The sequence below is a fragment of the Podarcis vaucheri genome (genome assembly GCF_965113315.1).
Source record: "Podarcis vaucheri genome assembly, chromosome: 5".
NCBI classification, from domain to species: Eukaryota; Metazoa; Chordata; class Lepidosauria; order Squamata; family Lacertidae; genus Podarcis; species Podarcis vaucheri.
In genome coordinates this window covers 36,368,527-36,389,232 of record NC_138763.1, presented here as the reverse complement: position 1 = coordinate 36,389,232, position 20,706 = coordinate 36,368,527, and the positions used below count along the sequence as shown (strand labels likewise).

Genomic DNA, 20,706 nt, shown 5'->3' with positions numbered 1-20,706 from the left:
GGTAATGAGCTTAGGTAATTGTATATTAATCATTCATTATTATTGTTATGACTGTCAATTGATTCGATGTTCGGTATAACTTTTTGAGTTAAATAACTCTGATTTTAATTGTAATGTTTGATCAGCAAGTCACCAGCTATTCAACTAATAAATGCTTCTTGGCTGTTGCATAATGCCTGGTATCAATCAAGGCTATTTAGCTCTTTTTTAATGCAAACAAATATGTTCATTAAGTGAGAGCAAAATGAAAATCCTGGAAGATCTGGCTGTAAAAATGAGTTATTAGGTTGCGCTCCATTCCCCCCCCCCCCACACCGGTCCAGGTGAACAAGGAAGTTTACACACTGGGTAAGTCGTACTCAGAGTAGACTCATTAAAGTTAATGTGCATAAGTTCAAGGCCACTGATTTCAGTAGGTCTACTCTGATTTAAATGGATACAATCAAAACCAGCCTTAGGGTCAAACAATACATGATGGTAAATGTGTCGCTAGACACACACACACCATGGCAACCACACATCTAGTTCCTCCGGTCTGTTCCATTCCAGCATACACTGTTATTGTGATGTCACTATGTCCTGCATCTCCCCATCTCCACTGATGCAGAGCAGGGGTAAATAAACACAGGGCATTGTGACGCCATAGCATCACACTGCAAGATCCCATGCTTTGCATGCAAAAGGTCCCAGGGTCAGTCCCTGGCCTGGAAGGTCGTTTGCCTGGAAAGTTGCCACCTGTCAATGCAGACAATATTGAGTTGGCTAGATCAATGGGCCAACAGTCTTAATTCAATATAAGTCAATTTCCTTTATGCTCCTCAATGTGATGGAAGTTATATATTTGCCCTTATGTCTAATTTAGCCATGATTGACTTATTGGTTGTGATTCAGCTGGTTGTACCGAATGCGCTTTTGCTTTCCAGCTGTTCCCTGTCCCAAGACCAAGCTACATATACCACATAAGTCTTGTGTGTGCTTTTAAAAGGAAGTTTGGCAGAAGTCCAGCATTCTATAGGACTATTGGTTAGGTTTAGGTTTATTAAATGTATGTATCACTTCTTACTAAGAAAGCAAATTACAATCCAATACTAATAATATCCACTGTTTCTGGCAAAATAACTGGGAAAACAACCTCTGCCTGGCACTGAAACAATGACAAGGGCAGTACCAGGTGAGCTTTCCTGGGAAGAACGTTCTGGACACAGGGGGCTATTAAATCCATTTAGGGTTTCTCTTGATCATATCTCCTATATGGAAGGAAGCTCTATTGAAAGCACTTGGTTTTGTTTTCTTGTAGTGCAGTTAGGACCAGGGCATGGCATACTAAAACTACAGTCAGTGTGGTGTAGTGGTTAAGAGCGGTAGTCTCATATTCTGGGGAACCGGGTTTGCGTCTCCGCTCCTCCACATGCAGCTGCTGGCTGACCTTGGGCTAGTCACACTTCTTTGAAGTCTCTCAGCCCCACTCACCTCACAGAGTGTTTGTTGTGGGGGAGGAAGGGAAAGGAGAATGTTAACCACTTTGAGACTCCTTCGGAAAGTGATAAAGCGGGCTATCAAATCCAAACTCCTCCTCTTCTTCTTCTTCTTCTTCTTCTTCTTCTTCTTCTTCAGTACTATGACTTCAAATAAATTTCAGAGTGAGGATTTGTTCACCCCCACTACATGCCATTTCAAAATGGCTTTGAAATAACAAACAATGCTGAATCCCACCCCCCAACAGACTTGAGCCTTCCTTTCTATACAGCTGTGAAACCCTGCTGCATTTGGAGACTGGCATTGTATCCGGGTTGGCATTTCCCATTCCAAAGCAACTGCGAGTTTCATCAGCTGCGGTTAGCGAGATGGTCAATCTGCTCCTGAGACTAAATCAAGTAATGAAAAGCAGATAGTCTTCCCATTGTGAAGGTTTTTCATAAGTCTGCCTTTAAGTCACTTACGTCAGACTCAATAGACTGAGCCACACTTATATCTCATGGCTGGTAGGTTCACTCTCCTTGTATTTCCCCCTTAATTTCCCTACTTTTAGAATCTTTCCCAGTAAATTCCTTGTTTGGTTTTTTATAGGTCTTTTGATCATATTTCTTAGAAGATAATTCTTCTGGGTTGTCATAAAAGCTGAGGAGAGTTATTATAGCTGACAAGATGTTCCGCTGGGGACAAATGTTCTTCATTAAGCTGAAGTTCAATTTTCTGCTTATAAACACAACCTTCCTGCAGACTGTGCTTACATGGAAACAACCTTATTTTCATATAGGGGTACCTTTACTTGAGAAGCCCACAGGGTGCTTGGGTGATTTGGCAGTTTTCTCATAAGTGTTTCATTTTTCATATCCTTTTATAATTTTAGAAATATCCCTTCTGCAAATGTTTTCTTTGTTCCTAGTCCTAAACTCTCACATTTCCTTCCATTGAAACCATCCCTGTGAAGGCATGACCAGGCATGAATAGCTGCACCGGACAAAAGAAGAAGAGGGAGTTGCAGAGATGAGTAATAGTGCAGATTTATACAAACAACATCCATAGGTATTTATTTCCTTATTCAGTAGCAAATGACCCGTTGGGGAGCTGGAGCTCACCTGACCTCAGGTTGCCTGCACTGCTGCTGCAATCAAGGGAGACACAAGGTGGTATTGAGATTGGCATGGGGCAAACACACTGGTGGAAGCACCAGATCGGCTCTAGCAGATGGGATCAGCCGACATTTGGGAAGCACCACACAATGTGCTTTGCAAGACCTGCGCTTAGCACTTCCCTAGCACCAGGCATTGGGCTGGCAAAGCTGCTTTCTGCAAGGATCAGCTGTGCAAGCAAGGTCCGCTGAGGGGCCTTGGTCATTCAGCTAATCCAGCAGGTACCACTTATCAGCTGATGGGTGGTGCCATCAACCCTTCTTTCTGCAGGGAGCGGCTGTTCAGTTGAGCTCCCCACAGGGCATCTGGTGTGAGGTGGCTGTGGTTTGGGGGAAATAGCCTCACAGTCCTAACTGGGACCTGTGATGTACCAAATTAGTCTGGAGGTTCCTTATTTGCTCATCTTTAAGATGCCACGAGACTCTTCATTGCTCTTGCATGGATTTGCAAATTTAACGTTACCATGCAGGGGTCTACAAAAGGGTCATTTTATATCGTCAGTTTCTAGTGTAGGGTATGCCAGACCTCCAGAAACAGTATTGTTATGTACTGAGTTGAATAGGATCCAAATGCAGCAGTCTGATTGGTCCTAGAACAATAGGATTCAGAATTCAGCAGTCTGGTCCACAGGACCCACCCAATCCAGCTCCAGGTGGAAGTGAATCCGCAACCTGATTGGCCTACAGGAGAATCCCGGAATTAGCCAATCACATGGGGCCCATTGTGTAAATAATGTATATAAAGCAGGCATTCTGGGGGAACATTCTGGGAGGCATTCTGGGGGAGGCATTCCATTCCTCCTCACCACTATGAGCTGAATAAAGAGCATAAAATCCACTCTCGACTCTGAGTATATTTCAAGTATCTATGCACAATTGACTTTGCAGTATCTTCTGAGGAATCACTGTCAGAACTAAACCTTCCAAATATACTGTAGATTCTGGTGTATTAGATGGCTTTTGAACCCCGGAAAATCTTCCTCAAGTCGGGGGTCGTCTTATACGCCAGGTATGGTTGTGGCAGGTGGCAGTGGCAGCGGCTGGCTTGGAACAGCGATGGGTAGAAGGATGGTAAGAGCTGTCCCCCACCTCAATCCCTGGCCGCCTCCTGAAGCAGCAGCAACCGCGGCAGCCTCCCCTTCTCGTGGCAAGGTGGTGCACGGCTACGGCCGGGGCTTGCCCGCCCTGCCACCATGGGGACCACCAGATTTCCGGAGGGAGGGAGCCAGGAAGGAGGGAGTGAGTTCCACCCACCAAACGCCTCGCCTTAGGGCTGCTGCTGCTGCTGCTGCAATGGCAGAGGCAGCGGAGGGGTGCGCTTTCTGCCCCTGGCGGCGCTTGGCGGGCGACCAAACTCTATAATTTAACAGCAAAAGTTGGGGAGTCGTCTTATATGCCCAGTCGCCTAATATGCCAGAATCTATGGTAGCTCTAAAAGACCTACAGGTTGACCGATGAAAGGTTCTTTGAGAAAACATAATGCATTTTCTCATTCTTTCCATTCAAGGAATAGCCTGTGGAGTCAAACAAGAGATGCTGCTGGGCCATCACGGCAAGGTTGGAGGGCAACAAGGAAGAGGGAAATGAGTGGGTGGCCCAAGCAGGCAGTTGGCACAAGTGGGCGGCATAGGCAGCCCAAGTGAGTGGCATGAGCCACCCAGGTAAGCGACACAGGTGGGCAACCCAGGTGAGCTGCGGTGGAATGGTCATGACACACCAGGACAGCTTTTCAGCAACTATCTTGCTCTGCCGCCATCACTTTTCTCCTCCTTGCCCTCCACTATTAAGGCAGAAGTGGCATCATCAGAGACAGGCAGGCCATATGAATAGGGATGGGAAGGAGGTCTAAAATGTGGGGCGGTTTGGGTGAGCTGTAAGAGGAGGGGATGACAAGGTCTTAAGTGGGTTAAGGGTGGCAAGTAGAGCCAGCAGGAGGGCAGTCACTAGTTCTAAATATTCTGTGTTTTGGCAAACCTTGGGTTTCTCATAAGCTTGCTGATGCCTGCCCCCCCTCCCCCCCACCCCCGTGTTACTATTTTGACTACATGAGCAATGGCACTCAGAGCCTGGTCATCAGCAGTAGAGGAAATTATTATTTCTCCACAGGTTGGGAGGACTTGTCTGTTAATTCTTAATACAAATATACACCAGATGCTTAAGCACGGGATATAAATTCAGCAGCTGTGATCACTTGAGGCTTCAAGAAAGCAATTGAAGTATTTTTGAGAAGTATCCCTGTCTACCTTGGATAAATATTAGCAATTGCAGTCATCCATCTGATTTTCTCATGGTTGTAAAGATGACCATAAGTATGTGAACAATGAGTCAGGGGATAGAAAAGGAGGAAGTTCCTCCATTAGTAAAATAATAGATAAATTACAGGAACTGTCTGCAAAGAAATATTTCTGGTCATAATTGAGCAGTGGGAACGAATGGAATAGACTAACTTTCACCAACCTGGGGCTCTCCAGAATAATGAACCACAACTCCCATCATCCCTCACTATTGGCTGTGCTGGCTGGGGCTGATGGGAATTGTAATCCTAAACATCTAAAGGGCACCAAGTTGGCAAAGGCTGGTTTAGACTGGTCTGACTTGATAAGAGGCAGTTTCCTGTGGCCATGAATAGGACAAAATTGTACCAGGAGCTACCTCCTAGGAAAAAACCACATAGCTGCAGCGGTAAAAGAGACCCCACACTTGCCAAACCATTCATTTTTAGTAGATACTTTGGTATAAAATGAAATTGCCCATTCCCCAAATTACCCCCAGTCTCCACATTAATGGGCCAAACACTTTTTCATCCAGGGCTCGAATGGCAGGCTCTACATGATTTGGATTAAACTTTGTACAAAGGAATAGCTAATTAAAACAACCACCAAGGATAAACATGATGGAATAGGACTATCTTGGGTCACCATCTATTTAAAGCATGGTACTATCAATTTTTGATAGCCTACTTCTTGGGAGAAAAGCAATGACAAACCTATACAGCATCTTAAAAAGTAGACACATCACCTTGCCAACAAAGGTCCGTATAGTAAAAGCTATGGTTTTCCCAGTAGTGATGTATGGAATTGAAAGCTGGACCATAAAGAAGGCTGATCGCCGAAGAATTGATGCTTTTGAATTATGGTGCTGGAGGAGACTCTTGAGAGTCCCATGGACTGCAAGAAGATCAAACCTATCCATTCTGAAGGAAATCAGCCCTGAGTGCTCACTGGAAGGACAGATCATGAAGCTGATGCTCCAATACTTTGGCCACCTCATGAGAAGAGAAGACTCCCTGGAAAAAACCCGGATGTTGGGAAAGATGGAGGGCACAAGGAGAAGGGGACGACAGAGGACGAGATGGTTGGACAGTGTTCTTGAAGCTACAAACATGAGTCTGACCAAACTGCGGGAGGCAGTGGAAGACAGGAGTGCATGGCGTGCTCTGGTCCATGGGGTCACGAAGAGTCGGACATGACTAAACGACTAAACAACAACAACAACTATCAATATTTACAAGTCTATCATTAAGATCAGTCCAATTCTTTCTAAAACAATTCTTAACAGACCACCAGCAGATATGAGAGCTTGATAACAAGCAGGACAACAAGATGCAAATTAGTATTTAATGAGGGGAAGGGCTGCAGCTCATTTGAGGAGCACATGATTTGGATGCAGAAGGTCCCAGGTTCAATCTCAGGTTAGGGCTGGAAATGTCCTCTGTCCAAAACTCTGGAGAGCCACTGCCTGTCACTGTCGACAGTACTGGGCTAGATGGACCCAATGGTATAGCAGTATAAGGCTGCTTCAGCTGTCGGTGGTGTCAGAGCAGGCAAAGGGACGGGTGCCTGATGGTCACTAGGAGGACCTGGTTTGCTCTGCAGTCAGCTGGAAGCTCTAACCAGCTTCCTGACTCAGAATTTTCTCACCCTGCAGGAAAGCTGTCACACCTTCAGCTGCAGTTTCCAGCCCAGCAACCCCGTGGCCTATTTATTTCAATGAGCTTGTTAACCAGAAAGTGATCTGAAGAACCATGGATATCTGGAAACAGTTAGGCTTTCAGATGTCGCTGTTGGGAATTTAATATAGAAGGAGAGATGCTAGAAATAAAAGAACCTCAAAGCATAGCCAATTTCACTGTGTGAAGGCTAAAAGCAGATGAAAAAATTGCTGGCACAAAAAATATGGAATGATATCATGACAGATGAGGAACTGAGGTAACTGCCAGTGTGTTGCCATGGACTGGCTGGATACAGAGGGGGTGTTGGGAGGTTCCAGCTGAGGAACCCCCAAGGGAGGAAGACTTAGAGCCAGGGGATTGGTGGTGGGACAGTGAGGAGTAGCCGGAGCGGGAAAAGGGAGCAGAATAGGAGGAGGAGGTGTTGGAAGCTGAAGAAATAACAGAGTGTAGTGAGGCTATGCAGAGGGCTGTCCAGAATACAAGGCAGAACTGGAGGCTGGAGAGATGGGGGGCTAAGAGGGAGAGTGGAGGCAGGCTGTGGAAGAAGCCAGGGACTCTCCCCTTCCTGCTGTGACCAGCTCCCCTCTCCTGAAGAGGGTGCAGCAGAGACAGACAAAGTGTAGAAATCTCAGGTTGCTTGGGAAAGACCCGGGAGAGGAGAAGACTTAGGAAGCTGTGGGAAGATGGGGATCTTCAGTGCTCACTAGGGAAGAGTTTCTGGAAAGAGCTGTTTTGCTTCTTTGAATAGAGAGTTAACTTCACTGACACCCTGTGAGGTATTGCTGACTTGCTCCCGACTCCCGCCTTGACATCTGTCTAGTGACTATCCTCTTAGATGTTTTGCCATGCAGTTCAGGGTAGAAGGAAAACACAAGCAGTTACGAAAATCTCAGGGTACTGGTAGAATCTGATAGTTGCAATACTTGTATAAGAACTAAAACATCCTTTGCAGCTTACAACATATTTCTGATATACGCTGAGGTGGGCAACCTTTTTTCTGTTGGGGGCCCATACAGGCAGTGGATGGAATTCAGAACCAACAATAGGTGGGACATCTCCCCCCCCCCCTCTATCGCCTAATTTTTCTTTTCTTGCCACCTGCACAAAATTAGGCTGGTCTCTCTCTCCCCCTCTCTCTCCCTCTATCTATCTATCTATCTATCTATCTATCTATCTATCTATCTATCATCTATCTATCTATCATCTATCTATCTATATACATATACACACTGTCCTATACCCAAAGGTCTCAGGGCAGTTCACATAAAATATCAAATACATGAAATCAAAACAAAAACAACCCAATAAAAACCCGCCAAAGAGCCAGCATTTTTAAAAGAGTATAGGATGTAGATCAAGTCAGGCAAAGGCCTGGTTAAAAAGGAACGTTTTTGTCTGGCACCTAAAGGTGCATAGTGAAGGTGCCAGGCGAACTTCCCTGGGGAGTGCATTCCACAGACGGGAAGCCACAGCAGAGAAGGCCTGGTCTCATGTTGGTCTATGGGCTGGATCCAGAGTAAATTAGTTGAACTTAGTTCTCCTTGAATGTAATGGGATGTAAGGTAAATCATCAAGAAGACTAACTTGTCACACCCATTTCAATAAGGTCTGTGTTCAAGTAACTTAGACAGGACCCAACCCTAAGATATGTATTCCTACTCAGATGGACAACATTTAGAGGGAAGAGGACCATACTCACTGTCTCCATTCCTCACTACATGTTGATTGGGTCTCCCATCGCAAGAGTAGTATTGGACTTGCTTCTGTGTGGCTACATCCCATCCTGCTCTAGCGATGGGGACTTTCAGATGGGAAGGAAGCAGGTTATTTACTCATACCATGTGATCCTTTAGATGCTACAGTGCAGGCTGGTGTCCATCTGCCATAGTGCTGTGGGAACTTAGCAGTAGGTTCTCAGTCCCTAATCGTAACATTTCTCATAAAAACTTGGTGTTAACCAGCTTTGTTTACTAGCAATGTCTGCTCAAGCTTACTGGAGGAAAATTCAACACTGTCAAGCCTTTTCCACTTTCTGTTATGTACCAAGAACTCTATGACTGGGTACCGTGGAGGGTATAATAATATGTTAATCAAAAACGGTATGCTATCTCTCTAAACCAATGATGGATTTCTTTTGTCAGACATCCAGGTACTTTCCAGGGAGTTATTAGAGATATTTAAGCAGATTTGTTATGGTTTTAAGATAAAGAGAACTGCTGCAATGAAACAGCAATTTGAAGCAAGGATTTACAAGCTGAAGGGAGTGCAGTCTTGATTTACAGGAAGGATGATCACAATCTGCTAGCGGTGCAGGCAAAATTTAAGACAAGAAACGTGCCATTGGTTTATGGAAGGCTACTTTTCCCAGAGCAAGAATACAGTACTCACATTGTTTTTAGCACTTTTTAATCCTCCTATTGTCCCCTGAATGCCAAAGAGTAACAGGCAAAATAGATCAGGCATCATAGATGCTTCAGGGCTCAATCAGGTAGGCTCTGTTGGGAGCTAACACTGACAAGTCTGCTAGGATGTGGCAATAGCATGTTCAAATGGCTATTTATAGCCACCACCATCATGGTGGTTCAATTTGAAGATGAAACAGAGTGAAAGTATGTAAGGAGTGGGGGTAGTATGGTGGCTGGGTATACAATACTTCTTTGGAGATACAGTGGTACCTCGGGTTAAGTACTTAATTCGTTCCGGAGGTCCGTACTTAACCTGAAACTGTTCTTAACCTGAAGCACCACTTTGGCTAATGGGGCCTCCTGCTGCTGCCGTGCCGCCGGAGCACAATTTCTGTTCTCATCCTGAAGCAAAGTTCTTAACCTGAAGCACTATTTCTGGGTTAGTGGAGTCTGTAACCTGAAGCGTCTGTAACCTGACGTACCACTGTACAATAGGATGTTGGTCACACAGCACAAAACAGAACTTGAGCAAAAGGGCCATCAGGGTTATAGCAGCCTTCCGCCAAGTTCATAGCCATTCCTTTCACAAGTTATGCAGTAGGTGGCGCTTGCAGACAGCATAAAACATATGACCATCTCTTGCCCTACAAAAGTGGTGATTTTTTAAAATAGGCATCAATCTGCTTCAGACGTCATGATCATTCTGCAGGGAAAACGCTGATGGGCAGGGGAAAGACATAAAACTCATGTGCTGACACATTTCGAAACAAAATACGGCATGCACCACCAAAGCACTTTCCATGTAGGAAGAATCACAAACATCTAAAGCAGCAGCATTGGATTTTTCAGACGATGAGTTGCCTGGATTTATCTTGAGGGCTGCAATTACACTTCTAGCTCCAGATCAGGTTGCCACATCAAAATAGTAACAATCAGCAATCAGCTGGGCTTGGCTCAGCTGCTGGATCCCAGTTGAGATGAGATGGGGAAGGAGAGATATCTCAGGCTGAACTGAGCCTGGTGGATTTTAGGCTGATGAAAGCCCTGAAAAGGGGGCATTCTGGGGGTGTGGCAGGACCAGAGAGTGGGGAACCCAGGCTAAATCCTTAGCCAGTTCAGTCTTGGTGCATGATGCAGCAACCCAGCATAAATTAAGCTGGCAGAAAGGGTAGTGTAACAACTATTTAAAAAGATTGTTTTCCCTCTGCCAGGCTTAGGGCCAGGCTAGCTCAGACAGCAGTAGCTCTGCTTCTGAACAGAATCCGGATCTGGTGTAACTTCACCTGGGATTAATTTACACTGTCCTGCTTTACACCAGCTGCTTGTATATAGAGTTGCTCCCTGATTCTGGATTGCATGATTATGTGGATCTTTTAGCTTGTACAGGTGATTAAGCAATGCGTGCCAACCCTATTTTCCCAACACATTTAAGAATATTTATTTAGTTACTTCCTTGCTGTTTTTAAAAGGGGGGTATGGGCCCATACACTCATCAATAAATTCTAGGGCATGTCCCAGCTTCAGCCATATTGGAAAATTATCAATAGGATAATATAAAACAATAAAAAATATTAAAAATCAAACAATTGCACAACGAATTGAGCAATGAATTGCTCAATTCTCAGGTGCCAAAATAACTCAGCTGTGGATGCTATATCCCTTGAGCGGTGTTGGTGAGGGGCGGGGAGGAATCCCTTGCTCCATCTTTGGCAGCAAAATGTGTTGGGCTGACCCTCTATCCATTCTCTTCCCTTTCCCTATTCCAGCTGTCAACTCACAAATACTACCATCCTGACTGTCATCCCAGGCTCCCATCACCTGCCCTCAACATTCTACATGTGGCTGGGAAGTGGCTGGGGAAACCCAGCCAGATGGGTGGGGTATAATTTATTATTATTATTATTATTATTATTTTATTACATACCAATCTGCCTTCTCCCCGCCCCAAAGCCCAGACCCAAACCCAAACATGGCTCATTACAAAAGAACTGATTTTAGCAATTTTCAGATTATATTGATCATGTTGATGCATGTTGATCATGTTGTGTTGCAGTTATTTTATAAGTGGTTTGGAATTTCTCTCCTTCTCTCTCTCTCAGACACACACACATGAAGAAAAGGTAAACTGTTGCCTTCTTTGAGCCATTTGAAAGGATGAGCTCACAATCTAATCAGAATAAGACATCTCCCAAGGGCTTCATTGGTGAAAATATCGCTCCTGTTCTCCTGTGTGATTGCAATGTTTTCTCTGTTTTTTTACTCTGCTTTTACAAATTTGCAACTGCATAACTGAGCCCAGTTCATTGCATCGTGCAGATTAATGTGCTTCTCAGCTAATGGAGCTGAAATATTTATAAGTAAACTTTTAAACAAAGAAACTGTTTTGTAGGTGATACCAGGAGGGGGAATACTAAGTTCTTTCAGCAGATGCTGTGCTATTGAATGCTTCAGTGTCTGCATGAGACTGTGATCGCTGCATTGCCTGGCTTGCATTTCCCTGGAATTTCTTATCCTTACTGGGTCGTGGGACAATACACATTGTGAAATAGGGACATTGTCCACTGTATGGATTGTGAGCAAGACACCTCACCACTGTTGCTTTCTCCAGATGATCCTTGGGAGTGTGTGTGCTTTCAGTATATTAAAAGTGCTAGAGGGTACAGGAAAGTACAGAAGGTACTGTCTGGACAGGCTCCAGCCAGTGTGGAATTTGATTTGGCATGCCTAGTGAGGAATTTACATATATCCTTGCCAAGCAAGCAAAATGCCGAGTTGAGGCTTCTGCTCAAGAGGTTCAGAATGAATAAGCAAAATAAAACTGATCAATTGTTCTATGCAAGAGCCATTTTTCACTCATCCCTTGTCTCCTGCTTTTGTTGTGGTTTGCGTTTACCTATACAACTTTATTTATAACTTCTGGGACTCTAATTAGGTAAAGCCTGTCAATCGTATGTAGGCTACTAATACACTTTTCCGAACTGCAACTGATGTGTGCATTCATGAACACTATACAGTGGTACCTGGGGTTGCATACACTTCAGGTTACAGACTCCACTAACCCAGAAATAGTGCTTCAGGTTAAGAACTTTGCTTCAGGATGAGAACAGAAATTGAGCTCTGGCAGCGCGGCGGCAGCAGGAGGCCCCATTAGCTAAAGTGGTGCTTCAGGTTAAGAACAGTTTCAGGTTAAGAACGGACCTCAGGAATGAATTAAGTACTTAACCCGAGGTACCACTGTACATGATGAAGCTGAAATATAAAATCAAGACAATAGAAAAAGTATAATGAAAACGATTGGAAGTTTTTCATAGAAGACTTTATTGGATAAGACATGATGTTGTATAAATATTTGGTTTTCTTTTTCAATTGACATTTTCTTGCTACTGTTAAATTCTTTTTTGTCCTTCTTTTCTTTTTTCTTCTTTTTTCTTTTTTGTGCTTAACTCTGTTGTACTTACCTTTATTGTATGATTGTATTTTAAATTGTATTTTAAATTAATAAAGATGATAAAAAAGAAGAAGAAGCTGAATCTCCCCTCTTTTATCTTCAACTATACCACTTCACGGATGCACAGGCCCTGAAACAATTGTTCTACTACAAAAAGAAAAGGAAGGAAAAGATTGCACCCAACAGCTCCTTCGTTATATGGGAACCAACGTGGAGCCAGATGTTTTGGCAGACGGGGAGCAGTCACCTAGCATCAGCCTCATGTCTCTTCCTTCCCCTTTCCCTGTCACATCTAGAGTTACTCTGCAGGTGATGTCATTGTGCTATTCCACCCATGTTCCGGTTCCACTGGGACTGGAAAACTCGGTCTGAAATTGGAGCATGCATTGAGTAACCCTCCTTGACAAAGAAAGGGCAAAGAATAAGTCAAGAGGCTGTTGATTGTCACATCCCATTTAAAGCAAATTGCTTCTACCAAATAATCGTGGGAACTATAGTTTGCTTCTCACAGAGTTAGAATTTCCAGCACCCATAACAAACTACCTTTCCCAGGATTGTGGAAGGCGTTTTGCTACAGTCCTGACAGCCAACAAACAAAGGCAGCAGAATCCACTGTAAACAGCCCCAGTTGTAAACTGCCTTGAATCTGCTCAATGTGCAACCACAACACAGTGGGTTTTTTACTGTGTAGATAGTAACCATTCACCTGTTACATAGTTGGCCGTCGTAACAGACGTATCTCAAAGCAGATAGGCAAGCAATGCCAAATAATGTGAGATAAAACTTAAAGATCCAGACACTTTCCACATCACAGTTTCTTGCCACCACTGCATACTGATGTAAAATATCTGAAAAATAAATTATAGTGTGGATTACAGAACTATTTCATGCATCCAGAATCATTTATACACAATATTAAGTACTTCACTTTAGTTGTCACTAAAAAGTTAATTGTGGGGAGCATTACTAAATTGCATTTCTGTTATACTTTCAGTATGTTATGTTTGTGGGGAGCGGGGAGAACCTTTCCCTTAGATGGCAAATAGGTGGATGGCAAATATAAAATTAAGTGATACACCTTGGTGCTTGACTGGCTCCTGTGTCCTACACTGCTGGGAATTCATTCTGGGATATGCTGGCTAATGAGAACTACAGACTACAATGCTAATTCAGTCCCAGTGTTCTCTAGCAGGTGCCTCAGTTCCAGATGCTTTTTGTCAGGCTGCATGAATTGTTTGAAAAGTGAAGGGGAAATTACTTAGGGCTGCATGTTGTGTTTAAACTTGGTCAGCAATCATTGATACAGGGCTCAGAGGGAGGCATATTTTCTTTCAGCTTATGAAAATGAACAACCATGGCTTGCTCTAATGCTTGGGACAAAAGTGGTGGCTACTATAAATCTCTCAGGATTATAGGATGCAGTTCTAATCAAACCTCAGGAGGCAATTTTCTTCCTTAGTTAAGAAGGAGTGTAAGGAAGGTATGAAGAGCTGTGAGGAACAATTCTGCTGTATATCTTGAGCTTTACATGACAGCTTCCATGGAATGGGCAGTACAGTGGTACCTCGGGTTACAGACGCTTCAGGTTACAGACTCCGCTAACCCAGAAATAGTACCTCAGGTTAAGAACTTCGCTTCAGGATGAGAACAGAAATCCTGTGGTGGCGGCGCAGCAGCAGCCGGAGACCCCATTAACTAAAGTTGTACCTCAGGTTAAGAACAGTTTCAGGTTAAGAACGAACCTCCAGAACGAATTAAGTTCTTAACCCAGGGTACCACTGTACCGCTGGACAGAGCTGCTATTGGCTTTGAAGGTTCTTGGAAGGTTTAACAAACCACGGCAGATAATGGCCTACTGGTGTAATGGGCTCTTAGTGACCTGCATCTTTAAGACACAAACTGCCACCTAAATCAGGAGCAGAGAACCTTTTCCAGTCTGGGGGTTGGGTGGTGGGTATAAGCTGCGGCAAAAGTAGGCAGGATCAGTAGCAGTTGGCTCCACTGATGCATTTGCACCATGCTGACTTTGGGCATCGTCCATCAGCTTGATTTGCCATTCTTCTTTGGTCGGAGTTTCCTCTTCCTTCTGTCTCTGGGCTAGTAGCATCCGAGCGGACATTGTAGCATATGTGACCAGTTTCCTCTGATCTTTGGGATCACGGTACCTATAATTCCTAATAAAAAAGGCTATTTTTAACATTTTTTTCATTTCATTATATTTCCCAGAATTTTTTTGTTACATTACAATTCCATTTACCTTCTTTTCCTTTACATTTCCAACATATATTGGTACTTGTTCTATACATTTTTGCTAATTTTACTGGGGTTAAGTAGGTCCTCTGTATCTTTCAATGGTATCATCGTGAAGCGAGCCAACAAATCTGCAACACTTTCTGAGCTGTCTTTGTAGAAGCAGTGAAATACCTCAGAATTCAATTTTCCTCCTAGCTTTTTTTGCTGTAGACTGAAATCCACATGAGGCACCTTTAGCTGCTAAAACAGCACAGAACAGCATGTTCCAACTGTTCCCCCACTCCTGAAATAGTGGTGAAAAAATGAAAGTTATAATCACTTAACTCAAAAGCAATTCCTGCTGCCAGTATCATCATCATCATTAAAGCCTTCTGGTTGAAAAGATCTACTCTTACAGAGAATAAACTGGAATGTCAGGCAATCCAATCCAGAACACCATTAAATACTGCTAGGATTTAAGATGATTTATGACTTATCTCAGACAACCAAGGCAGACATGCTACCACAGTTTAAGATTAGGGCATTAACCTTACGTGCTTCAGTAGGAACAAACTGCTTTAAATTCAAGAACTATGACTGAAACTGAATTAATCTGGATGTCCTAAAAATTAACTCTGAGATTTTCTGTCCACTCAGCAGAGTCATACACACAGCACTTAACACCAGGTATGGTACACCTGATTACGCAACAATATATTAAAGATGACTGAAGTTGGATCCTGGATTCCATACAAGTGAAATGGCGAAAAAATAAAAGACTTCCAAGATTTGCAGTTTTGCACCACTGATATTCTACCACCCCATTCATATTAGCAGCACACTGTAAACATCTCAAGATTAGGATGAAAGAGTCAGATTGGTGTGCTGCGTGAGTGACGTTTCTTCCCTTACAAACACTCCTCCAGCCTCTTCAAAACAGTACTGCTATTTTGCAGCAATAGAAGCTCATTCAGGATTTTGCGGCTGACTCAAAGCTACAAACGTCCGCTGATTTAAAAGAAAGAAGGGAAGGTAATTTCTGAAGTTAAAACCAATCCCAATAGTAAGTGGTTTCCAAGGCATCAAATTTCATGCAAAATGTAGATGTTTGCAGGGGGCTTAACAAAAGAGCATCATTGTACTTTGTAAAAAAAAGTTTTGCAATTAGTAATGTAATGGGTTGTGTACTGTTCACAAGACAAAAAGGTGTATGTTATGCAGAAAGAAAATGTGTAGATTGAGCCTTTCTATATTTTGATATCATCATCATCATCATCATTATTCTTTATACAGGCTAAACTTCAGACACAAATATTCCTTGCAGGAAAGATGAAGTTAACCTTCGTGGTCATAGTTTGCTTCTGCATTTTGGGGAACACACAAACAGGTAACTTTATTGCAATAGATATATATTGTTTCACACACACACACCCCGGTCAGTTACTTTCTTCATTGCAATATGCTTGGAATATGATACAGAATTCAAATATAATGAATGTTTAATTTCGCGATGCGTAATGAGTGAGAGTTGAAACATAATATTCTTTTATTACAGTATTATGAAAACCAGAAACTTAGCTGCTTATTAGTTTTGTGGTGACGGAGCAGCAGCTCTTTGTAAAACTGTGGCTTTTCACCGAGTGGCTGATGATGAATTTCTTCCCTAATTACAGGTGCCAGACCGATCGAGGATGAAGAAGGTAAAGGGATTTCGTTTGTTTGTGGTTGTCTCGCTCAATCCCATCTCTAGTTTGTCTAAAAATAGGAATTCTTGCAAATGTGAAGTTTGATCAAATGTCAGAGGAGATTTGAAAGAAACTGAGCTGCATCAGACAGCCCCGAGAAAGCATCAATTCAACATTTAGTAGGAACAGGAACTAAAACCTGCAATTGCCAAAATTACAAACACACATAAACGTTTTCCTTTTTAAGAAACTGTTCGCAAGGCAGAATGTAAATCACCATATGAAATAGCACAATCTGCAATGATACTGAATTAATAACATTTAGGATGGCTGCACCACTCCTGACTCAGGAGTTGCAGATGGGAAACAGTGCTGCCTCCATCTAGTTTCTGAAGCTAGAACTTTGCATCCCGGAATTGGGTCTCCATGGAACCGGTTGCAGTCAGACAGATGACCATTGATTCCCCTGGCCAGAGCACATTAATCAAATTGGCAGCACAATGTTGATTAAAGCTAAATTATATGGCCGCATCCAGCTGAACTTGAAATTTAAGTATTATGTAGCACTATTCACTTTGCTGGGGTTATTTGGATTTATATACCATATTTTAAAGACCCACCATGGATTCTATGACTTCATATTTCAATGTTTCGGGGTCTGGTTGCTTTTTCTTTCAGTCTCCCCAAACATTTGCAGCAATCAGGAGGAGAAAACCAGCATTCAGCTCAATGAGAAGCATATTCATGTAGCAGAAACACTCCCTCCACCCCAAGCTGGTGTGTATAAAACTGGAGTGTGGCCTCTGGTAGCACTTTTATACATAGAGAAGCTGTGATTTAAGAGGAATTTCCATTTACTTCATAGTTTTGGTAAACAGATCACCCCACCTTCTCAACAGGTGGTGCTAGTTGCCTGGTGAGAAAAAACACTAGAGGGTCCACGTTCTCTTTAAATTGTAAAAAGCACTGGATGGTGCCAGAGATTTAGGGCCTTTCTTATTCCTCTTAAAGATATCTGTGGCCAATATTCGAAGGCAGCTAATATTTAGACCAATATGGTGGTGGGCCTTGAAGACCTTCCTTCATCTCCATGGCTACCTTTAACGGATGCCACATATAGCTTGTGATGTCAGAGCAACTTCTCATACTAACTAATCAGCACATCCGTTCTGCAGCGACTGTTTTCCTGTGGTACCTTCTCTCTCACTTGCTTCACGAGGGCGTAGCTCTAAACAGCAGCTTAAAATACTTTGAATAAATATGTTGGGAAACAGATGCAAGCAGCATACTGTTTATTAAGGCAACTGTGCTAAAGGGTAGCACCAGCCCCATTCAGGGAATGCGACTAAAAGGTATTTGTTTAGGTAGCATGAGTCTTCAATCCTAAATGTCTTGGTTATCGGGGGGGAAAGAACCTCATGCATATTTTGTTTTAGACCCCTACAGACAGCCTGCAAACATGCCCTATTGGCCTTTCACGGCCAACGATTTCTGGGCATATGTGGAATACTTCCGGATCTTGGGAGCATACCATAGAATCAATGAGATGGCCAGGACCTTCTTTGCTCATCAATCTCTTGGAAGCACTCTTGGATATCATGTCCCAGATCATGAGCACTAACTCACTTGGCGATTCCCAACAATTACCAATACCAACGGATCACCAGAATTACTTTTCTAACAACTGTGTTATTCCACTGCTTCTTTTATATCAAATACGTAACTTCTGTTCCTGGTACTTCTGTTAAATCTTAGTGTGGCTAGTAGACCATATATACTTACTATTTACCTTTTTTTTTGCCTTTTTTTGCAAGCAGAATAAAGAATTATTTGGTTCTAATGCTGTTTTCTCTAGAGCCCCATGTATCCATAGTTCTATAAATCTGTGTGATGACATTGCATGCGTCTATGATTAGGAACACAGTATGGTTCTAAACCACTGAGCCTAGGGCTTGCCAATCAGAAGGTTGGCAGTTCGAATCCCTGCGGCGGGGTGAGCTCCCGTTGCTTGGTCCCAGCTCCTGCCCACCTAGTAGTTCGAAAGCACATCAAGTGCACGTAGATAAATAGGTACCGCTCTGGTGGGAAGGTAAACGGCGTTTCCGTGCGCTGCTCTGGTTCGCCAGAAGCAGCTTAGTCATGTTGGCCACATGACCCGGAAGCTGTCTGCAGAAATACTCTGGCTCCCTTGTCCTATAGAGCGAGATGAGCACGCAACCTCAGAGTCGTCCGTGACTGGACCTAATGGTCAGGGGTATCTTTTTACCTATGGTTCGGGAAACAGCATCTCAAAAAGGATGTTGTAGAGTTTGAAAAAAGCAACCAAGATTAGTGCTATGAGAAACTGAATCCTTTTAGTTTAGGAAAAAAAGGTGAGGGTGGACATGACAGAAGAATATAAAATGATGCATATGCAGAGGAAGTTTTTCACCTTTTTAAATAATGCTAGATCCAGGCGTCATCCAATGAAGTCAGAGATTTACAACAGATAAAAAAAATTGGTTGTCACACAGTGAACGGTTAAAGTATAGAAGCTGCTACAACAAGACATGACGGCTAAAACTGTTTTTAAAGGAGGCTAGACTAATTTGTAGAGGATAAGTCTGTCCATGGCTACTAGTTTTGATGACTACATACTGCTTCCAGGATCAGAAAGACTTGGCTCAGTGGTGGAGCACGTTTTGCCTCCCACAACCTCCCATGACTTTGGTACGGCTGGGAAGGCCTCATTCTTAAAACCCTTGAGATCCACTGCCAGGCAGTGTGGACAGAACTGAGCTAGATGAACCAATGGTCTGATTTCAGAATAATAATAATAATAATAATAATAATAATAATAATAATAATAATAATAATTTATTATTTGTACCCCGCCCATGTGGCTGGGTTTCCCCAGCCACTCTGGGTGGCTTCCACAGAAACCAAAAATACACTAAAATGTCACACATTAAAAACTTCCCTGCCTTAAGATGTCTTCTGAATCTCAGGTAGTTGTTTATCGCTTTGACATCTGGTGGGAGGGCGTTCCACAGGGCGGGCGCCACTACCGAGAAGGCCCTCTGCCTGGTTCCCTGTAGCTTTGCTTCTCGCAGTGAGGGAACCGCCAGAAGGCCCTCGGTGCTGGACCTCAGTGTCCGGGTAGAATGATGGGGGTGGAGACGCTCCTTCAGGTATACTGGACCGAGGCCGTTTAGGGCTTTAAAGGTCAGCACCAACACTTTGAATTGTGCTCGGAAACGTATTGGGAGCCAATGTAGGTCTTTCAAGACCGGTGTTATGTGGTCTCGGCAGCCGCCCCCAATCACCAGTCTAGCTGCTGCATTCTGGATTAGTTGTAGTTTCCGGGTATAAAGCAGCTTCTCAGGAATAGCAGTAGGCAGTGATGCTTCCAGGTCTGAGGTGCCCTGGACAAAATGGCACCTGGGAATCCCATGCCATCCTGTTCAATCCCCCTGACTCCCTGCTACTCTGTTCCCCACACAGTGGGCTGAGTGGTTTATTTTTATTTTTTAAAGCAACCACACTGGCATTTTTTCACGCCTTTGTCTTCCTCCTTGGAATCTTTTTAACAGTAAGATTCTAAAACCCTCTGGATAGCTCAGTTGGAGGAGAATGGGCCTCTTATTAATCTCAGGGTCGTGAGTTCGAGCCCAGCTTTAGGGGTGGGGACAAGAGTTCTGCAGAATGGATGACCCTCGTGGTCCCTTCCAATTCTGATTCTTTTTAATAATAGTTTTTATTAGTTTTCAATTACATTCCAATAATAGCCTCATTATAACAATACGAATTCATAATACAATTACTAATATCAGTGCTTTTTATCTGGGGGTACGCATACCCCTAAACATTTTGTGAATCTAAGTTTGGCCTCATCGAGGGGCAGTACTTCAATACGAGTAGGAAAATGACAGTACAGTGGGCGCTCGGTTGCAAACGTGATCCATGCAGGATGCACATTCGCAACCTGCAGCATTCGCAACCCGCAGCACCACGTCTGTGCACACGCGGATTGCGATCCAGCGCTTTTGCACATGTGCAAAGCGCGATTTAACACTTCTGCACATGCACGACCGCTGAAACCCAGAAGTAACCGTTCCTGTACTTCCGGTTTTCGGCACGTCCATAAGCCGAAAAAACACAACCTACAGCGTCTGTAACCTGAGGTATGGCTGTACTCCTAAACATTTTTTAAAGAAAAAAAGCACTAATACCAATAATTCAAAAACCAAATTATATAATTAGGTCCGTCCCCGTCCCCCCGCGTTCTAGAATTGATGGTTTGATGATTTTCTTTATTTCTGTCTTCCAAAATCTTATTAATTTCAATTCTGATTCAAGCCCCGCTGAGTCCA

The 20,706-nt window shown here is 43.4% G+C and overlaps 1 protein-coding gene across 5 annotated transcripts; it reads left to right on the top strand.

The window, feature by feature from the left end:
* The first annotated feature begins 1,611 nt into the window (after window positions 1-1,611).
* On the top strand, window positions 1,612-18,103 carry OTOS (otospiralin). 5 transcript variants are annotated; one of them, XM_082221991.1, is made up of 4 exons: window positions 1,612-2,526; window positions 15,994-16,056; window positions 16,343-16,369; window positions 17,791-18,103. In XM_082221991.1, the coding sequence occupies exons 2-4, from the start codon at window positions 15,999-16,001 to the stop codon at window positions 17,973-17,975; spliced, it is 270 nt and encodes an 89-aa protein (XP_082078117.1). In that variant the 5' UTR covers window positions 1,612-2,526; window positions 15,994-15,998; the 3' UTR covers window positions 17,976-18,103. The 5 variants fall into 5 exon arrangements, with proteins under 5 accessions (XP_082078117.1, XP_082078114.1, XP_082078115.1 ...); XM_082221988.1 differs by lacking the exon at window positions 1,612-2,526 and adding an exon at window positions 11,791-11,824 and having other exon boundaries at window positions 15,963-16,056; XM_082221989.1 differs by lacking the exon at window positions 1,612-2,526 and adding an exon at window positions 13,281-15,701 and having other exon boundaries at window positions 15,963-16,056.
* The last annotated feature ends 2,603 nt before the right edge of the window (window positions 18,104-20,706 follow it).